The following is a 15,002-nucleotide window of genomic DNA, read 5'->3' on the forward strand; positions in this document are numbered from 1 at the left end:
TCTCACAAATAGTGAGGACCTGGAAAATACCATTTTTATGACCGTTTTGCAAAATTTCCTGAAAGTCAACAGACTTTTAAGCCCCAGCCAGGTTACCTTGTAGCCATGACAGCTATTTCTCAGGGGAGGAAGGGAGCTATTTTCTTTAAATAATATGTCTGGGAACATATCCCATCCTGAGCTGATCTATAACACCTCATCTGGTTAGAACAATGCTATGGACAGATGCCAAAGCCCATGTCCCAGCTGGGCAGTAGGGGAGGTGAGAGGGGGTGGGTCCTCACCCACTGATGCTCGCTAGCTGCTTGTTGATCATTAGGTGAAAGTCAGACAACTCTGCCCACAGGAAGGCCTTATAAAGCTAATCCCGAATGTCATCCTCCCCACAGCTTCCCAAGGTCAAGGTAGACCAATTGTAGAAGCTGCTTTGGACATGAATCAGAAGTTCCTGGGTCACCCTCTGAAGTATGAGTCATGAGGTAGCCTTGCATTCTCATGGGGAAGCCACCTGCCTTGCAGCAAGTGACCTCATTCCCTATTGGTACTTGCTTTGATCCCTGAAGTCAAAATCTTGGCTAATGGACATGTATATTAGTGCACGTGTGTACATAAGTATGTTTGGGAGCCAGAGATGAATGAATAAACTCTCAGCAGAGGTTTTTGATTTGATATATTTGGTCTGATTAGCCTGTAAGTTAGAATATAGTAGGTTCTATGAGGCTACAGCCATGGATTCTATGTGTAAAAGCTGTCTGCTTCTACACTAAGAGTAACTATGCAATCATGAATGTTAGGGAAGAATGTAGGTAGACAAGAACTGGCCAGTGTAAGGGGCCACTGTAAGGTGCTCAAACCTAGCACCATTAGTGGGGAAAGAAATCAAAGGGCATCTTCGCTGAATAAAAACACAGTGTCTTAAGGCCTCAGAGGCAGATTCTGGGCAAATGTTATAGCCAGAGCTCAGAATCTCAAAGAGAACCATTGTAATGCCCTATGACAGCCAATGACAATAAAGTAAGAAAAGGGCTTTCCTCCTCCCCTTTAGTTTCCTAACTGCTGTGGTTGAGCCCAAGTGGCAGGACCACCACCATTTGAAGTCCACACAAGTCCTACCGCTCTTTGTTGGTTGTTTTGCTGGCACTCACTAGGAAGCAGAGTTCACCCTGGCGGAAGAGGTTTGAGCCCTCTCCAGCGCAGGCAGCTGTGTTCAGGACCTCTGGAGAATGCAGTCATTTGTTTACACAGCTAAATCAAACACCTCCTTGGGAGGACAAGCTGCAGTAGCAGCAGGCTTCCTTCTTCCACTGTGACCTCTCTGTCTCTAATTCAAACACATTCAGTAACAGATACATTAAATTATCTGTTAGGTGGGAAATGATGTCCAGTAGAGGCAGAGAAAGCAAGAAAATCTTTCTTTTTGTTTAAACTTGATGATCAAAGTGGGGAGCAACCCTGTGCTGACGTGGCATAAGAGGACATATTTTGACGAATACATCCAGGACGTGCTAGGAGTGAGGTCTTATAGGGTAAGGGAGCCACTGCCCCCTTAGAGATTTTGGCTGGATAATTCCGCCTCTCACATCTGTAACTCCTAAACTCAGGCTGAGAACAAAGCGGGCAATGAATGCCAATGGAGGGCTCAAGTGGCCCTGCTGGTGTCAAGGTAGACACCTGGGGTTCCTTTTGAGAAATGCCAGTGGATGTGGGCAAACATCCCAGAATGAGTTTCCTGGCAAATCTAAACAGTAACTTTCAAGATTTATTTCCCACTACATGGAAAAATCCATTGGATAAAATAGCCTTGGGCTATCTGAGTTGGTTGGAATGGTGAGTTAGAGGCCGAAGGCACTGCAATAAATTTTATCTTGCACTCTGGGCACCACAAACAGACATCTGAAACGTTCACCCACAGAGAGTAAGGAAACACATGACGACTGGAAAACAAAGGGACAGGAAATGCACAGCTGTTAAAAAATGTCTGTCTCTAAAATAAACAAATTAAATACAATAATGAAACAAATAAAAAGATCAAGTTGGAGCACAAAGATTCATACTGGGGCAAAGCCACTAGGTAATGCCTGCGTCTAACTGGGTCCAAAGGAAGAGAATCACCTGGCTGACAACTGCAGGGCGCTTGAGCTCTCAAAGTTTCTTGTTGAATCATCCCAACAACTTGGGCACATGGGTGCTACTATATTCAAAACATTTGATAATCAACAGAGCTGGGCACTGACCAATCAGACCACATTCTGGCCACAAACACCCATTTCAGCCACACCAGTGAATGCCTCTTGAACTGCAGTTTGGGTTATCATCCTCAGTTTTCTGGCAGTGAAACAGCAAAGTTGCCTCCAATCACAGAGCCTATTGGTGCAAGAGATGGTGTCCTTTCACCTATAGGATGAAGCTTTTGCAAGCCATGCCAGCCGACTTCAGGCACTACTTCTTCTCCCCTGATGCTGCAGCCACACCTCTGCCCAGCCCATCCACTTCTCTTGAGCTTCACACCTCTGCACTTTGCTTATGCTCTTCCTCCTGCCTGAAATTATCTTTCTTCCTTGCTTAGCTGGAAAATTCAAGCTTTACAGCCCAGAGCAGCATTTATGAGTGTCTACTCTATGTGACTACAGCTCCACTAAGATAAGTTGGGAAGTCAAAAAGAAAAGTAAGGCAGTTTCAGCCCTTGAGGGGTTCAGGGCCATGAAGGTGCGGAGGCGTATAAACAAATCATGATCAAGGGCTACAGGAAAGGGAATGGTGCATAGAAGAAGGCCTGAAACATAGGACCTGAGTCCTGAAGCGTGGGTGTGGGTGTTGACCAGGCAGTCGAGTGGGGGAAGAATGGAAAGGCTCAGTGATACCAGGTGGGAAGCCTGGGGCAGTCCCATAGAACATGGAAGAAGCATGAGGAGCTAGACTGGGAAGGCCTTTACCTTAACAGCAGTGAGGAGTCACTGTGGAGCTGTGGGCGCTAAGTCATGGCAAGCCTGGGGTTTTAGAAAGATCTTGCTGGAAGCAGTTGAGAGCTGAACAGCAAGAGACTGGCGGCCTGGCAACCAGCTAAGAGAGACAGTACAGGCTTCTGTAAATGGAGGCCATAAATGGGGAAGAAGGAAGAATTTCAGAGATAATTTGGAGAAAGAATTGACAGTGCTTAGAGGATTTATGATGTTTTGAATTGGATTTGTGCAATCTGTTTCTACTCTATCAGATTGAATTATGTTCTGCTAGTCCTCTGAGACACCACCATTATGGCATTATTTAATGACACGCTTATCTCTCCCATGTGAGCTTCCAAGGAATCAGGGATTAACAGCATTTATTCAAATGTAGGTAGCTCAATTCATGCAAATGCATGAATGACTGAATGAATTCACATCTTTTTGGTTTCCTACTCTAATCTAGCTACTTTCAAGCAGAAAAATCCAATCATAATAGTGCCTATTATGCTGCATATTACAAAATAATGTCTGTCTTCATTGGATTCATCATATAATTTATCCAGAGAATACTTACTGAGCCCCCTATTAACATGGGCTGCATATGATAGCAGAAAGAGCTTTCTCATCAGAGCCAGGCAGCTCTGGATTAGAATTCGAGATCCCCCATTTAGCTGTTGTGTTACGTTAGACTGTCAACCTCTTTGAGTCTCTGTTTTTGATTCTATAAAATGACAGTTATGCTTACTAGGCAGGTAATTGGGAGTATTGCATGAGATGACATGTAAAAGTGCCCAGCATGTGGCTGGCTCATAGCAGCTTCAATATCAGTCCACCCTATGAGCTCCATTGATTACTATTTGGACCCCCACCCATGACCCCAGTCTACCCCTTGCCCACATTTTCCTTCCTCAGGCCAGTTATATGTTTCTTAGAAACTAGAGGTATGAAATGAGGTCATTGCCTATGAGTTGCTTAGGATCTAGTTCGTGGCTCTTGAAATAATATTGTTTGTGTGATGTAGACTTTTGTGCTCTTTCTCACGATCCCCTGATTTCTCCCTAGCCTTCCAATGCACATCTAGAGTCAGTGAATTAATAGAAGAAAGCAATAGGACAGATAATTCACAAATATTTATACATCTGACTCTAAAGTACATTACATGATCAGTAGCTTTATCTTCTTAATCCTATTTTTTCTTAGGTTATCCTGAAAAATACGTTCCCTGAATACATTCTGTTTGGGTGGTGGTGGCATGTGGCCAGGAACATGCAAGGTACAGAGAAAAAATAGGCCAAAACTCTGGCCTTTGAGAATTCATCAGCAAGATAATCACCATGTAGACAATAAGGAGTTATGCACATGTATTGACTGTGTTGACAGCAGAGCAAAAAGCAGTTAATGAATGCATGTTTTTTCACAGCTTAGAGAAATACAGTGGTTACTGGTTAAAGTACAATTTTATGCCTTGATCGGAGGTATTTTTGTATTAAAATCTGGCTGAATTCAGCTTCCTGATGTGAAATTCAAGACCTGAAAATCAAATATATTATGAAATGAAAATACACTGTGAACTCTGAATAGAACTCTGAATAGTATTTCATCTGTGCCAGGCCTAACATTTTGCTAAACAAAAAATCCAAAGGGGAGGGGTGTGTATGTTTGTTTTAACTGAAGGGCAATGAGAAGAATAATGTATTAATTTTTCTAATTGTGTTTTTCTCCAGAAGCAAAATATATGTGAATAAAGACACATATAAATTAGAACTATAAATGAATACACACGCCAGTTTAAGATATTTGCCTGTATGAGGACTCATTTGTCCTGTGTCCTTAGATTTGGAGAAATGGGTGATCGGAAGGCCCATGGGAATGAATGTCTCCCCATGCGTGACGTGAGGCTCTCCAAACCACCATCATCTATTTTCCCACTCCACTGCCTGCCTTCTAACTGGGCCGTCTGGCTTCCATTTATTTCCCCCTGTTAAGGGGAGGGGATCAGAGGAAAGACAGAATGTATTTATGGGGTGAATGAGATTGCAGCCTGTATTGTGGAGGGGGTCTGAGACAGCAGACCATGGTCCACAGAAATGCCAGCATGGTGCTTAGGCTGCCCTCCTGGGAGGAGCCTGTACTCTCTGCTCAGAACCCCCAGACAGGCCTTCAGCAGCCCGGTGAAGCAACATCCTTGCTTTCCTGCCCTGGAGAGACCTTCAGAGCCATCAGCAAAGAGTTTTCATGGCCTCTCTGCTACTAAGCCATCCTCAGGGTGGGGACGTGAATGATTTTCAAGTCTCCTCCAGACTTCCCAAAACACGAGAACAGAAGCAGAAAAATCCAGGACAAGTCGCAGTGATGTGTTTCTTCCTCACACATTTCCTCCCTGCTGTCTTCTCCTTTCTGTTCATTGCTCCCTTGCTTTCCTCCTCCCCCACCCCAAGGGCAGGAAGATCAGAAACCACATCATCACAGCTGCTGGGCTTCTGCCCCCATCATACCCTCTGCTCAGAGGCCCTCGTAAGTCCTGGCGGCCAGGGAGGATGTGATTTGCAGCTTTGTGATTCCTAGAGGAGCACCAGCTTGGAGGCTGGGCCTATTTACAGGAGACACTAACATCATTTCCTCTCCTAAGCAGTGTTTTTTGGCTTATATTTTGTTAAAAAGCTAATATTTATTAAGTGCTTACTATAAGTCAGTGCTTTGCATGAATTAGCTCATTTAATTCTCATAATGAGCCTATTAGGTAAGTACTATTAATATTCCTATTTTATAGATTTGGAAACTGGGCACAGATAATAGGAATTTGAACCCAGGCAGTGTGGGTCCAGAGACTGAATTCTTAACCACTTAAGCAATTAATATATTTTAAGTATCTGTTGGGTGCCTGGGGCTGCATTAGGCACAAGCTGCATGGAAAAAATAATCCTTCTGGAAAACAAGACATTTGTGTCATGATACAAATGTCAAGTAGACAAGGAGTATTCTTTATAGTACTTCACAAAAACATTGTGAGAACCACTGAACTCCATGGTGCACAAATGAAGCATTAGAGCCTCTCTCCTCCGTCCACACCCCCTCGCACAGGTCCTGCTTATGTTATAACAGCAGTGGGTGGATGGTGGTGGGCCTGGCTGGGAATAAGGGCTTAGCAGGTAGAGGCATCATGAGAGGAGGGAGATGTTAATTGAGTAACTGTAGAAGGGAACTCCAGGTCCCACAAATCTAATAGGTCTGTAAACATGCAGATAACCTGGACTCTTCCCTGTAAATTCTGAGCCAGTCCATCTGGGTTGATGCTTAAGAATCTGTTTTGTAAACAGACATATAGACCAATGAAACAGAACGGAGGCTTCAGAAATAACACCACACATCTACAACCATCTGATCTTTGACAAACCTGACACACACAAGCAATGGGGGAAGGATTCTCTATTTAATAAATGGTGTTGGGAAAACTGGCTAGCTGTATGCAGAAAACTGAAACTGGGCCCCTTCCTTACACCTTATACAAAAATTAACTCAAGATGGATTAAAGACTTAAATGTAAAATCTAAAATCATAAAAACTAGAAGAAAACCTAGGCAATACCACTCAGGACATAGGCATGGGCAAAGACTTCATGACTAAAACACCAAAAGCAATTGCAACAAAAGCCAAAATTGACAAATGGATCTAATTAGGCTAAAGAGCTTCTGCACAGCAAAAGAAACTATCATTAGCGTGAACAGGCAACCTGCAGAATGAGAGAAAATTTTTGTAATCTACCCATCTGACAAAGGGCTAATATCCAGAATCTATAAGGAACTTAACCAATTTACAAGAAAAAAAAACAACTCTATCAAAAAATGGGTGAAAGATATGAACAGAGACTTCTCAAAAGAAGACATTTATGTGGCCAACAAACACATGAAAAAAGCTCATCATCACTGATCATTAGAGAAATGCAAATCAAAACCACATTGAGATATCATCTCATGCCAGTCAGAATGGTGATTATTAAAAAGTCAAGAAACAATAGATGCTGGTGAGGCTGTGGAGAAATAGGAGCTTTTACACTGTTGGTGGGAATGTAAATTAGTTCAACCATTGTGGAAGACAGTGTGATTCCTCAAGGATCTAGAACCAGAAATACAATTTGACCCAGCAATCCCATTACTGGGTATATAACCAAAGGAATATAAATCATTCTACTATAAAAATACATGCACGTGTATGTTTACAATAGCAAAGACATGGAACCAATCCAAATGCTCATCAGTGATAGGCTGGATAAGGAAAATGTGGTACATATACACCATAGAATACTATGCAGCCATAAAAAGGAATGAGATCATGTCCTTTGCAGGGACATGGAAGAAGCTGGAAGCCATCATTCTTAGCAAACTAACACAGCAACAGAAAACCAAACACCACATGTTCTCACTTGTAAGTGGAAGCTGAACAACGAGGACACATGGACACAAGGAGGGGAACATCATACACCGGGGCCTGTTGGGGTGGGGTAGGGGGCGAGGCGAGGGAGAGCGTTAGGACAAATAGCTAATGCATGTGGGGCTTAAAACCTAGATGATGCGTTGACAAGTGCAGCAAACCACCATGGCACACATATACCTATGTAACAAACCTACACGTTCTGCACTTGTATCCCAGAACTTAAGGTAAAATAAAGAAAGAAAATTTTAAAATTAAAAAAAATATATCCTGTTTTATAAAATGCATTCAAGGTCATTCTTGTCTTCAGACAAGTTGGTGATTGCTTAGTAGTTGCCTGCCGTTTGGTGCTGCTGTCATGACTGGCACCTTCTGAAAGGCCACTGGGGAGCCTCTGTTGCCACTTCCAGAGTTTGGAGAGAGAGGGTCACACACTCTGGAAAATTGTGGTGGCACCAGGGCAACAGAAAGTCCTCAAGAGCACCAGGTGACAGACAGAGTGAGGCTTTTCCTCACTAGTTTGTTATCCTCAGGACTCACAAGTCTGAGACAAGAGGGCATGCTCCCAAGGGCCCTTGAGTTTATTCCCTCTCCTATTGCTCACAGAAGCCCCTACCTTCCAACAGTTTTAGATGACACAGACCCAGACCTGGCCCATGGGCAAGAGTGATCCGCCCTTAGATGGAGTCATTTACTGAGAGTATGAGGCTGAGAATTTGAAAATGACTGACATGTGCTCCCTGATTCTAAATAACTCCAGTTTAGCTGCCCAGCCAGAGATGGACATGTCAACAGCCAACTCTAATCTATCTGGGAGAGGGGTCTGAGAGAGGTGTGAAGAGAGGGCCAGGAAGCAGAGGAGTGAATGACTAAACCTCCGTCAAAGCAGAAGTGACATTTAAGAGCTGAGTGCTGAGTCTCAAAGAATGAATAAGTAGAAGCTCAGCAGATGAGGAAAGGGACAGTCATTTCAGGCGTTGGTGGACATACACTTTTCTACCTTGTGTTTCTTCTTTTGGGGAAACATCTTCCTCTACTTCATAGTAATCCTGCTCATAGAAATGGCCCCATGGTGGGCAGCTGAGCCAGGCCTCCCAATCAGAGTACACAGGGGTGGGTACAGGAGCCAGACCAACAGGGAAACTCTCTAGGAGCATTGCTTCTGCTATGGGAAAGGGATTTTTGGTGTATAGATGACTGCTAAGGGCTGTAAGCAGCTAGGGCATCAGCAGAGGAGAGGGCCTGGCCAGAGACGAAGCTGAGCAGAGGCGAGTAGAAAAGTGAGGTGGAAGGACACAGGAGTCTCATGGTGGCTTCCAACTCTTGGATCCCCCTGAACTTCATTATTTATGTCCACCAATAAATGCTTTCTTTTTGGTTAAGCAAAAAGCTTGTGACCAAAAGCGCTCTAATAAATGGGCAATGAAAACAGCATTTGCAAAAGGTAGAATCCCAAGAGGTCATGGAATGGGAATGCCGGTAGGCGTGAAAGGGCCAGGTAGCAGAGTTGCGGGTGTGGGAAGGTGGGGTAGGACAGATTTCGAAGGGACCTGTGTTATTTGGGGGTCGAGTCATTAAGATTTTAAATGAGAGAGCAACGTAAGCAGGTGTGCGGAACATAACTCTGGTGCCGGTGTAGAGAAACGCCTGGGCCAACAGAGGCTGGACCCTGGAGTCCAGGAAGGAAGCCCTTGGAATGGGCTGGTGCAGAGATGACAAGGCCTCTAGTCCTCAGAGAGCCTGGAATGCAAGAGGCAGAGTTGAGAGACATTTAGGAGGGAGAGGAGACAAAGCTTGGTAAGAGAAATCAGAAGGGCAGGCTCTGAACTCAGGTGCCCCCAGAGCTGGATCCTGTTCGCTCCTCTTAATGGTCATGCATGGGATCTTATTTAACCTCTTTAAGCCCTGGCTTCTCATCTGCAAATTGGCAATGATAATGGTGCAAACCTCATGGAGCTGTGAGAATTAAATGAAGCATATGTGTGTAAAAGCAGTTGGCACAGTACTTGGCATAAAGTAACACTCAGTAAGTGACAGCTACTGTGTGGAGGGTGAAGAAGGAAAATTAGGGATGACCCTGAAATCCCTCGCTTGAGAATTTGGGCAAATGATGATGATGTTAATTAGGATAGGAAATACAGGAGAAGGATATGTTTTATGGGCAAGGAGAACATACAGTTTTTGGAGGGGACATGTTGAGGCTGATGTGCTTGTAGAACTTGGGGGCAGGAGTGTCCAGCAAGCAATGGGACCGTGGGGTTGAGGGGACACTGGCCATAGATGGCCACTCAAGCAATGGCAGACAGGAGAGGGTTGAGGACAGACACAGATGCTTAAAGGGGGCTACAGGAGGAGGAGCCCAGCATGAGAAGTAGGAGATGTGAAGAGGAAACCGTTTTCAGCATAGATAAGTTTTAAGTATGGATAAGCTGTTAGAGAATCAGAACTGTACAGGGGATGTAGGGATTCTTGTTTCTTCAGTGGGGAAAATGAAAGCTTAAATTCAAGACCACTTGACTTGCTAAGGGAGCTCTGGCCCCACTCACGGGGCTATCTTCAAGGCTTGCAGCCCCTTACCTCCAGGTATTGATTGACCAGGCGGAGAGTGCGATCAGTGATGTTAAATATGTCCCTCCAGTCGAAGTTGGCCATGTCGTCAGTCTGGCTCTCCCGAGGGCCCTTGTAGAGGAAGTTTAGGATGGCTTCAGCAGTAATACCTTCTTCACCAAGCTGCCTATTCAAAAAGTCTTTTACTGTTGGGTTCTCCAGGGTATCCTTGGGAAGAAGAAATACAGTCACTGCTTAGAAATTCCACAGGATCTTTGGTCTTGTTCTTCAGCCATTTCTAATTTTTAGTGATTGAGGATAGAGACTCTAAGTCTCCCTAAAGAGCTAGTGAGCTTGTTCCACTATGAAGCATAACTATCTATATCCCATTTCCCCCAGTCCATGGGTCTCTAGATAGAGGGAAGATGTGTAGGGGCAAAGGAGGGGCCAGATGGGGGGCATTGAAAATGGTGTATAAAAAGCTTTCTTTTGCTTATGGGTATTTTTGTTTTCTTTTGAGTATCCCTGCTATATAGAACTCTTGTCTTGGTTTTGCAAAGCTGAAAATGAGACCAGACAAACACACTCAACCATCTTTGGAGTTACAGAGCTGGCCCCTTGGGGAGATGCCTCTTTGAATTTGAGGCCCTTGAGTGAATTCATAAAAGTGGGAAACTCCAGGAAGCCATTGGTCTTGTGGCAGCTTTTAGACTTCTCCCAGAATTCAAGAAACATATTTCTCATCCAAAGTCAGTGACCCCACTTGGTGACTGCTTGGAATGAGGGCCTTTGGGGCCTGCTTGTTGTATTTTGATCTAACTCCAACAGTGATGAACTCTTTCCTGGGAAAAGGAAACAAGTGCAACTTTCCTGCCCCCACCCCTTCCTCCTCCCCTCCCCTCCCCATCCTCCAACCCCTCCTTACTCTGATCATGTTCATCTGTGTGCTGTTGTCAAAGAAGTACCAGATTTGGGGCCCTACTTCTTCCCAGGCTTTGACCAACTTCCTAACGCGCTCCAGTTCTTCAAAAGTTGAGTTGGCCTAAAACCAGACAGAGATCGAGACAGAGACACGAATAGAGAGAAAAGTGAGAGAGAACTTTTTGTTGTGTCTTTTCTGCCCCTGTCACTTAGTGTTAGGGAAAGGCTTTTCAAGGAAGTGTTTTTATTTTCTCAGTCTATTGCTATTTCCCAGAACAATTCACCATCTCCCAACCTCCTGGGCTGACAGAATCTAATTTCTTAGTATCTCAGAAGTCCATGTAATATTGATGATATTATTTTCTCGGAACCTCCCTCGTTAAAGCTAGATTTGGACCCCCTGGGAGAAAATACTCTTCCTCCCTTCCTCTCTGTCTTTATCTGTTCTGAGTAGCCAGGATTCAGAGAATTGTGAACCCTTCCATGAGGGATATAATTCAAGCAATGGGAAAGAAAACCTCATTGTAGGCTGCAGTAGAGAGGGGAGGGCCCAGGCAGGGGCACCGAAGCAAAGCATTCCAGTTATGACTGTGGATGGGGGAGGAAACGCAAGAGTCCACTTAGCAAAAAACAAACACGAGATATGCTACCAGGAAGGCACACCACACACACACACACACACACACACACACACACTTCTGGGAGGTCCAGGGTACACAGGGCAAGCCCAGCTGGGATCTTACATTCTTCAGTATCCTTCGTGCTGCAGGTGAATCAGGAGTGTACAGGATTTTTCCCATCAGCAAAGGCTTTGCCGCCCTCCAAGCGATTTTGGTTAAAGGATTTGACTCCAGGCTCTGGATCAATGCATTACAAAAGGATGCTGCCAGGAGAGAAGGGATAGATTTTACAGAAACTCCCCATTGCTTGTAACTCAACATAGTCATTAGTGTATCCACATCACATGTCTCATTCAACTCCATGCTGGAGGATTTGACGAATAACCTAAATTAATAGGCTGTACCCCACCAATAACAAGTTCATCATTAGTAGCAGAATGCCACAGTGCCTCTCAGTAATGGCCTCATCAGAGAAACAAAGGATGCGACTTGCCCTGTGGTTTCTTCTGCTTTAGGAGAAGGAGGCTGAGAAGCCTGTCTCTGATTACTGCTAGGAACTGAGGCCTTTCTCAGATGAAAGGGACTGAGAGGCCAAACAAGGCCCCCGCTTGGAATCTCAGCTTGAGCCTCAGTAATTTCCCTTCAATTAGCTGCTTAGCTGCTTTGTTGTGTGTAGCTATCTTAGAGTCCAACTACTTTTGGCATGTCCCTTGCTGCCTCTTTTCAGTTTTTAACTAGAGGGGCAGCCAGTTACATTTCTTCCCCACCCCATCCTCCTTTACCCCATAGAAGACCAAAAAAAAAAAAAAAAAAAAAAATAGTGAAAGGTGGGGAAGATGATTTGCCAGGAATTTGCCATTTGGAATGTAATTCACTACTACACACATAGATTTTCACGGTATTGTGTTTGTAAAAGCATCCTACAGCCGTGTTTACTTGCCAGGGCCCTTCCCACCTGAGCTTTGCCTGGAACTCTGGGTTGCTTCCTTGTAGATCATTCTCTTCCTCTTGAACTTAGCCCTAGTTCAATTACATCAGCGGGACATGGCCCCTCTGTTCCCTTTCCAAGCGGGCCTCAGTTCTTTCTGTGGTTCATGTCCAGAATTGCTTATAAGCAACGCCCCCTTTCTGCAAGGGGAAGTGGAGTTTCTGGGAGAATTCTCTTTGCCTAAGGCCACTCAACAAGACAAGATAGATGCAACCCCAGGTTTGGTTTCACCTGGAAGTGTTAAACCATCAACTTAACCAACACGAGAGGCCAATTTATAAGCAGGACCCAGAAAACTTACTTGTTCTTCTGTCATAAGAATAGATAGGATCCTTCCTTGTGGAGTCAATCCCCAGAAAGGCCTTATAGTTATTGTCTTCATACCAGTTGAAGGAGAGCACCCGAGAGCCACCTCCCTCGGGGTAGCCACACAGGAGGTCAGACAGGATGCCCATCAGCTTTGTAAAGGTCTCTGGACCACCATTCTGCATGATGGGCCTGGTCACCCACAGCAAGTCCTGCATACTCGGCCGACGGATAAACTAGGGCAAGGCAAAGGCTTCAGGTTATTTTAAGGCAGCCAGAGTCATAATCTACTGTGAGGCCAATGCTCCAAAGTTTGGGTTTGACTTCCACATCTAAAAGAAAACATCCATATTCTCAGCAATCCTTAATCCAGCTGCGAAAAACAAAAAACAAAACCTACTGCCATCTACTTAGGGACTAGGAGAATACTAGGATGAGCCTTAAAGAAAATCACAGAGTGGCCGGGCGCAGTGGCTCACGCCTGTAATCCTTGCACTTTGGGAGGCCGAGGCGGGCCGATCACGAGGTCAGGAGATTGAGACCATCCTGGCGAACACGGTGAAACGCCGTCTCTATTAAAAATACAAAAAAATTAGCCGGATGTGGTGGCGGGTACATGTACTCCCAGCTATTCGGGAGGCTGAGGCAGGAGAATGGTGTGAACCTGGCGGGGCGGAGCTTACAGTGAGTAGACATCGCGCCGCTGCACTCCAACCTGGGCGACTGAGCGAGACTCCGTCTCAAAACAACAAGAAGAAAAAAATCACAGAGTGACCCCTAGAGCACTGTAGTATAGCCTCTCTTCTTCCAGTCTCCTTTATTTGAATTTGTTGGGAATGTGTCCTTGGGCAAATGCAGAAAATATTTTACCGTTAAGCTAGTTCTTGGGTTCTGTTGTCTCACCAAGATGGGGATACTGGGGAGAAAAGGAGGGAAATAAAATGACTGGGGAATGGTTCTGTTGTAGAAATGCAAGATCAGAGCAAATTTCTTTGGCTAAATAGTCTAAAATTTAGTTTCTTATATTTGGAAAATAATCTTATTAGCTTAATTTTACCAATGAATTCTTCCATTTCCTTGAAATGTGTGGTTTGTGGTTTTCTCGTGTGTGTGTGCGTGTGTGTGTGCACGTGTGTGTGTGTCTGTGTGTGAGTTTTAAAATTCTAGCAAATATAGAACAGATGAAGTATCCATTCCTGGAAAAACACTTTTTCAATTCTGTGCCAGCTAAGAGGAGGCTGATGGCCTTCTCTTCTCCATGTGGGCACCCTGTGGTGCTTGCTGGCCTCATCCTTTGAGGGTAGATCTGTAATGCCGAGAACTCAGGAGAAGGCTGGTGGAGTTGCCAGTAGCTTGGCTCCCGTAATGCCATTTGGCTTTGCTTTAGGGGAAAATACAAAATTAAAATAAGGCTGCTTTTATTCCTAAAACACACCTTATTAATTGCTTTGTTTTCAGTGGTACTGGGGAATTTATAAAACCATTAGGATTCAATCAGTGAGACTGAAAATAGTTCCCCATTGCAATAAGCCATGTTTACTTGTCATCCCTCTCTTTGTCCACATGCCAACACTTGCCCTCTGAAACTGATGAGCCGAGGGAGAATCCACAGTGAGTCATGCCTATAATCACCGTCTATGCTTCAATAAAGTCAAAATCTCAAATTGCTTCAACAACAGTAAGTCTTATGACAATCTTGTAAGGGGTTATTACTATTATTATGTTGCTCATTTAGTCAAAGCACTCAGAGATGAAGGGGCTGTTCTCGGGTCAAATGGTATAATATCAATTAATATAAACTGGGCCTTCTGCTTTAACTTAGTTCACAAATGATTAGACTTGCTATCTAGACAGTCAAGACGCCTTCTGGAACTTCTACTCAGAACTAAGAGTGTTGATATACTTTGGGGATTGTTTTTACATTCTCTATCAGTTTCAACCTTATTGTACTGATATAAACTTTTTTAATGCTATGAAGAAAAGACTGTTTAACAGAGACTCCCACTGTAGCAGGTGAGCATTAGCACAATGGGCTCTTCTCTAACTTTCCCACACATCAGTGTGCATACTCAGCCCAGGTTGAGATGAGTTTTATAAAGACAGATTCCAACCATGCAGTTTTCCAGGTTGGTGGAGCCCAAGTCAGCTGCGAATAATGAAGGGAGAAAAGTTTGGAAAAAAACCTGTTTCAACTTTTCCCTCCCTTTTGTAACACTCATCACACTTGAAGAGAATTGCTTTTTTCCCATC

The 15,002-nt window shown here is 44.3% G+C and overlaps 1 protein-coding gene across 2 annotated transcripts in view; it reads right to left on the reverse strand.

Annotated features, from left to right (window-relative positions):
* The window catches only part of ABCA4 (ATP binding cassette subfamily A member 4), a 135,897-nt gene that overhangs the window by 82,365 nt on the left and 38,530 nt on the right, over positions 1–15,002 (reverse strand). For both annotated transcript variants that reach the window (XM_063625539.1, XM_063625538.1), the window contains exons 8-11: positions 12,748–12,988; positions 11,582–11,721; positions 10,843–10,959; positions 9,948–10,145 (exon numbers count right to left, since the gene is read on the reverse strand). In XM_063625539.1, the coding sequence (XP_063481609.1) occupies positions 9,948–10,145; positions 10,843–10,959; positions 11,582–11,721; positions 12,748–12,988 (696 nt within the window). The remainder of the gene's footprint in view (positions 1–9,947; positions 10,146–10,842; positions 10,960–11,581; positions 11,722–12,747; positions 12,989–15,002) is intronic.

Source organism: Symphalangus syndactylus, chromosome 12, assembly GCF_028878055.3.
Source record: "Symphalangus syndactylus isolate Jambi chromosome 12, NHGRI_mSymSyn1-v2.1_pri, whole genome shotgun sequence".
NCBI lineage: Eukaryota > Metazoa > Chordata > Mammalia > Primates > Hylobatidae > Symphalangus > Symphalangus syndactylus.